This window comes from Merops nubicus, unplaced genomic scaffold, assembly GCF_000691845.1.
Source record: "Merops nubicus isolate BGI_N331 unplaced genomic scaffold, ASM69184v1 scaffold6134, whole genome shotgun sequence".
Lineage (NCBI taxonomy): Eukaryota > Metazoa > Chordata > Aves > Coraciiformes > Meropidae > Merops > Merops nubicus.
Window position 1 is genome coordinate 3,008 of NW_008602213.1, and position 5,499 is coordinate 8,506.

Consider the following 5,499-nt stretch of genomic DNA (forward strand, 5'->3'; position numbering starts at 1 on the left):
AAAGGAAAATGACACATGTATTCAAAGCAGGGCTTTATGATAAATGGATGTGCACTTTCTCCATGAGTTTGATACCTGAGTTGATTATTAGTGGATATTTTTACTTTATAAACTCCGGTTGTGATTGTCACAACCTTTTTTTACAGAGAAACCCCAAATGTGTTAGTTGACTTTGATGAGGAAAATGTACTATATTAGAAAAGCATCCTGTAACTACTGTAATGCAGAGATATGAGACAAAAGTTTGCCATAGTTTGTAAGAAACCTAAATGGAGTTGGAAGTTTTGTATTTTGTTAGTACAAATTTCTAGCCATACCAGGATATTTAGATGTTCTAGTTCAAGGTTTGTGTGTATTTTCTGTGTTAACAAACTGGGAGTAAAGACAGGATTCATAATAACACAGAGTAAATAGAGAAAAGCAACTACTTGTTTAAATTTATGTTCTTACTGCAGTAACTAGATGTGAGAAATAAAGCAGATGTCTGAAGTTTTCTGAACTCTATAGTTTGTAATTTTATATATTTGTAATTTTATAGACACTTTATTGAACCATTATTTCTTTTGCTATTTTATTACATTGGATGTGTAATTTAGCACACAATTCCTTGGAAATTGTTCTGTTTTGGGGAAGTTTTTTTTTCCTCAAGTAAATCTATAGTAAACTTTATTTAACAACTTGATATTCTTATTTTAAGGAACAAGAAATGCATTAGAGTTCTCCTAGAAGTCTTTGTGTTAGTTAAAAATTTTAAAAAATAATCTTAATGTGTAACAATAATGAATACTCTGTATTCTTAGTACAGGATTAAAAAGAAACGGGCAGCTGCAGCCAGACAGTCATCTTCTGAAAATAACTACCAAAGTCATCTGGTAGTATTGTAATGAGTCAAAGTTGTACTTCGGGTTTTTTGCTTTGTTTTTGTACTCTCTAGGAACTCTCAGTTTTCTTCAGAATCAGTCTATTCAAGAGCACCTGAAAGGAGTGAAAGAAACCTGAAACATTGTTTTACCCTGTAGTTGAAGAATATTATTTCCAAAAGATCCTAATTTGTGTCTTCTCAAAAAACACATGGTGTTTTTCTTGAATAAACTGTAGTTCCTGAGCATGTAACAGTTCATGAATGATTTCACCTATGAAACATATCTTAAACAATGATGCTACAGAAAAATTTAATTAGTCCCTAGCCCTGTGTGTGTATAGAAAAAATATAATAGGAAATATGTGCAAAGTATATTTTCTTTCTAGACTCCCATTTTATTCTTTTGTAATTGCAGAATAATAGTTTGTGGGTTAGTGTAGTGTTCTGTAATACCATGATTTGAATTCTTCTGTTTTTTGTTGTTTTGTTTGTTGTTGTTGCGTGTTTTTTTTTTTTTTTTTTTTTTTTTAAGAGTGCAGTGAAATGAGTCTACCTTGCATGTTAAAAGAATCTACTTCTACTTGCAGTGTGCTTTGAAAATGTCTGAAAATTCCAGCGACAGTGATTCATCTTGTGGCTGGACTGTCATCAATCATGAGGTACCCAATCTCAAACTAATAAAGTTCTGTCAGTTTAAGATTAGTCATATGCAGTAAAATATTATTTCAACTTTATAGTTCTTGTTTTGTGTGACAGATACTTGTTAGACAATGTAAACCTGCTGATTAAAATGTGTATCTTTTACTATGGCTGATATAAATTTCGTTATTTTAAAAAGTATTCTTTTCTACAAAGGTTTTACTTTGAAAAGTTTTAGTGAGATTCTATTGCCTGTTTTACCTGAAAACATTGACATTCTGTGTAACTTGTCTATCATTGCTAATGTATTTCTTTTCCTAATCCCCCTCTCCAAAAAAAAAAAACAAACCCCAAAACAAAGAAACAAACAAAACCAACCAAACAAACAAAAAACCAAACCAAAACCAAACCAAAAAACCCAAACCAAACCCAGACCACTAACCCTGAAACAAAGAGTTGGGAATAATGGGCAGGAAAAATATCTTGTGCAGAAAGGATTGATTCCGTGATTGCTCCAAGTCTTTTCTATCACTAAGGTATCTACTCCTGGCTTCAGGAGCTGCTGTTTAGGAACAACCCTCTGTGCTTACGTTCTGTCTGTCTTAGGAAAAAACACGATAGAGAGAAGTTTATGCTCAATGACTAGAATATTAGAAGAAGGCATTTTCAAGGGTCATGTGAGTGCTATACTTCATGCATAAGCAACTGTTTTTATTCTGGGCTGGAACAGTCTGAGTGAGTTGAGCCACTGAGCTCAGGAGATTGATGACCAGCATGGAGACATCTGTGAAATGTGCTGCCTCTAACCTTTTGTGTTGCCTCGTTCTGCTTACAGAATGCATAGGCAGGTTAGAGAAAGATGCGGATAGGCCTGTTTGGTCTTATCTCCTTGATTTTAAGTGCATTCATTTGTGTGCAGTGCTGTTCTGCCCTGAGAAGGAAGATGCAGGGATTTTAGAGAGCCTAGGGTGTCCAGAAATCAACAGCATTGCAAAGACTGGTTGGAAATCCCTTGGAGAGGGTTATGTTACAGAGTATGCAATTATATATTCTATACCCAAGATGCTGAAGTTCTGCCAGGCTTTCTTGCCTCAAGTGGAATCTGGGAAAGCTACAGTGGGTAGAGGAATGCTAACATTTTGTTAGGTTCGTTGGGAATTGAAGGTGATGGGAGGGCAGAGCAGCTCTCCTTACATCTGCACTGTAAGGTCAGGAGTGAGAAGTGTGGGCTTATCTGAGCTTAAAAAGATGATTGGCAGGGGCTTGCAATACTTAAGCTTGGAGGGTCTTGAAAACTGTAACGGCTTGAGAGGCTTCAAGGTGGTAAGAGGTTCCTCTGTTGAAAGGACTTGGTTTTGAAGTGACTTTCTTTTGTATTTTTCAGGGACTTGCAGCAGCTTCTAGCACAAAGTTCTTTTGAATTCATGTTAGAATTCTAGGTTTGCTTGGCCTTATTGTTGAGGCAGGAGAACACAAGGCATAAAATATGTAGAAATACTGTGGATGTTGGCACCTTGTGGAGGAGGAACTCAGATGGCAGAACTGAGCTAGTGGCAGCAACCAAGAGAGTTGGTTTGGGTTTTTTTTACCATTAGACAAACTGTCACCGAGAGGTATAGTCCATAAGGAAATATACAAAAGTAATCTCATTATTGTGTGAGGAAGTTGTGATGGTGGATTGTATGGCAGCAGGTGGAAAGAGCTAACAGACTGTGTGCAAGGCAAAAAACAGTTCTTGGTTCAAAATATTTTTGTCTTTTATGACCTAACAAACTGATATGTGGAGATCTATCAAATTTGTATGGACCTAGTTGTGTTTCTGTCTGTCCTTTCATCTCTGCTATAGCTTAGTCTATTAGGCATTCTTTTATTTGGGATGAAATGCTAGAATTCCCTCGTTCTTTGATCAAGTCTTGGGGTATAGCTGTTTGTAAAGTCACTGCTATGTCTGAGTAGCCCTGGTTTAGTTTGTGTGTTTGTTTCTTGTCTACAGATGTTTGACTAGTTGCATAAAGTGACAATGACTTTAGTAAAACAGAAGTAATTTTTGTTTCTTAATAAAATAAAGCTTGAGTCAAAAGAAGAGAAGTGAAGCAATTAAAGGTTTGTTGGGGTGGGATTCCTTGTTGCCTAGGTGTCTGAATCTTACATTGGAACCAATTTTCATTGTATAGATTAAATCAATACAATCAATGGAGTCTAGAGAGCAGTAATTCTTATGCTAAGGTCAGCACTTTTATTTGATCAAATGACTTGCTGTCTTGACTCCACTGACTATTGATTGTAAAGGTGCCTTCAACTATTTGTTCATGTGAAGTTAGATAAGATTAATGTTTTATCTTACTTTCCCCTAGCAATTGAGCAAGGCAGCCTTAAGTTGCTTAGAAACTCTGAGAGGCCCCACCTATGAATGTGGACCTACAATATACTTCTCTCCTTTATTCCTGAGGATTCTTGTTACCTTTTCAGATCTTGGCTGGTATGTGAGTGTAGTATGTTGGGGTTTCTTGTTTGCTTGTTCTGTTTAAGTATTTAGCATTGTTTTTTTTTAAACTGAGCAGATTATTAAGACAGAATTCTCAGAGCAAATGGGTTAACTGTTTTCCTAGAATGACACTTTGTAAATGGTATGTCTGTCTGTATCTTGTTGCCTGCCCCAAAACATTTTCAAGGAATACTAGTTGAGGTATTTTGTTCCTAGGAGGAAGATAGGATGTAATGGGGAGAGGTCAGGGATAGAGATCAGCTGTTTCTCCTTCACTGCACACTCTCCTATTTGCATATTATAATGAAAATCTGGATAATTCCAAAGGCAAGCCATTACAAACTTGACTGCACTCAGATTTTGAAAGCTCAGTTCAGTTTCAAAAGCAAGAGCTGGAGTTTGTGGCTTACAAATGTTGGGCCATGGTTTTATTTCTGTCGACAGCAAGATGTTATTTAAGAGACAGTTAAAACTACTTTTCCTTGTTTTGGTTTGGATGATAAACTGTAAATCTTTTCACCAAAAGAGAAACGGAAAACTCACTCCTGTCCTTAAGACCGTGTGGAATACAGGAGTGCACAGGCTGACAGACTTTACAGACTTCTACTAAAAGTTGAGAGGATTTAGGAGTTGGTTGCAACACTTGGGTTGCTCTGCTGCAAATTGCAGGTTTTATTTTCATCCTTGGGATGGTTATTTTACACTGTAGCTGAAAATGAAATGTGCAGTCCAAATAAATTAACATCATACAAGTTCATGGGAAGGCCGGGATTTGTCTTGCCCAAACAGAATAGATTTTTGTGATGCAGAGATTTTCTGTTCCTAGTTATTCTTCTCTGCCTAAAAATAAATAAATAAATAAACAAAATCAGTTCAGGGTGGGAGAACACTGCTGTTTAAGAGCTCCCATTATTTGAGGTGGCAAGATACCCTGCGCTTGTTATCTGGGACAGGGGTGGCATGTAGACTACTGCATCGTTCAGGGAAATTATTTGGGTATTTAGGAAAGAAATAGAGCTAAGGATTAGACAAATTTGGCATACTACAGTATTACTTTCTCAGGCATTATTGTGAGCTGTGTAAGCGATGGCACAACAGAATCGGTTTTCGGATTTGTTTTACCATTTACAAAGGCACTGAGTTAAGAGTGGCAAGAAATAGCAATTGGCTAGATTGTGCTTGCAGAGCACTGGCAGCTGTGTATGCTGAATTTAACGCCTGCTTTCAACAGAGAAGAGGTGCTGTGTGGTGTTAGATGACTCTGAAGAAAGGACTTACCAATTTTGTGTAGGAAAATGAGTGTAGTGAGGAGAAAGTGTCCTTCCTTGCCCTCTTTGCTGTTAATGAAACGGAAGGGTGTTGGAGGTCTAGCAACAGATTAACTGAATTGGAGAGTTCAGACATCTTCAGCAGACTGCACATGTTTAGAAAAGGATAACTTACCTTGTACTCAGCTACTCTATTTTTTTGGTATTTAAGCTAAAATTTTGATCTGTTTTAAGCTATATTCCTG

The 5,499-nt window shown here is 36.7% G+C and overlaps 1 protein-coding gene across 1 annotated transcript in view; it reads left to right on the forward strand.

Annotated features, from left to right (window-relative positions):
* The first annotated feature begins 1,461 nt into the window (after window positions 1-1,461).
* Window positions 1,462-5,499, forward strand: part of CCPG1 (cell cycle progression 1) — a 20,101-nt gene continuing 16,063 nt past the window's right edge. The window contains exon 1 of the mRNA XM_008938270.1: window positions 1,462-1,521. Within this exon, the coding sequence (XP_008936518.1) occupies window positions 1,462-1,521 (60 nt within the window). The remainder of the gene's footprint in view (window positions 1,522-5,499) is intronic.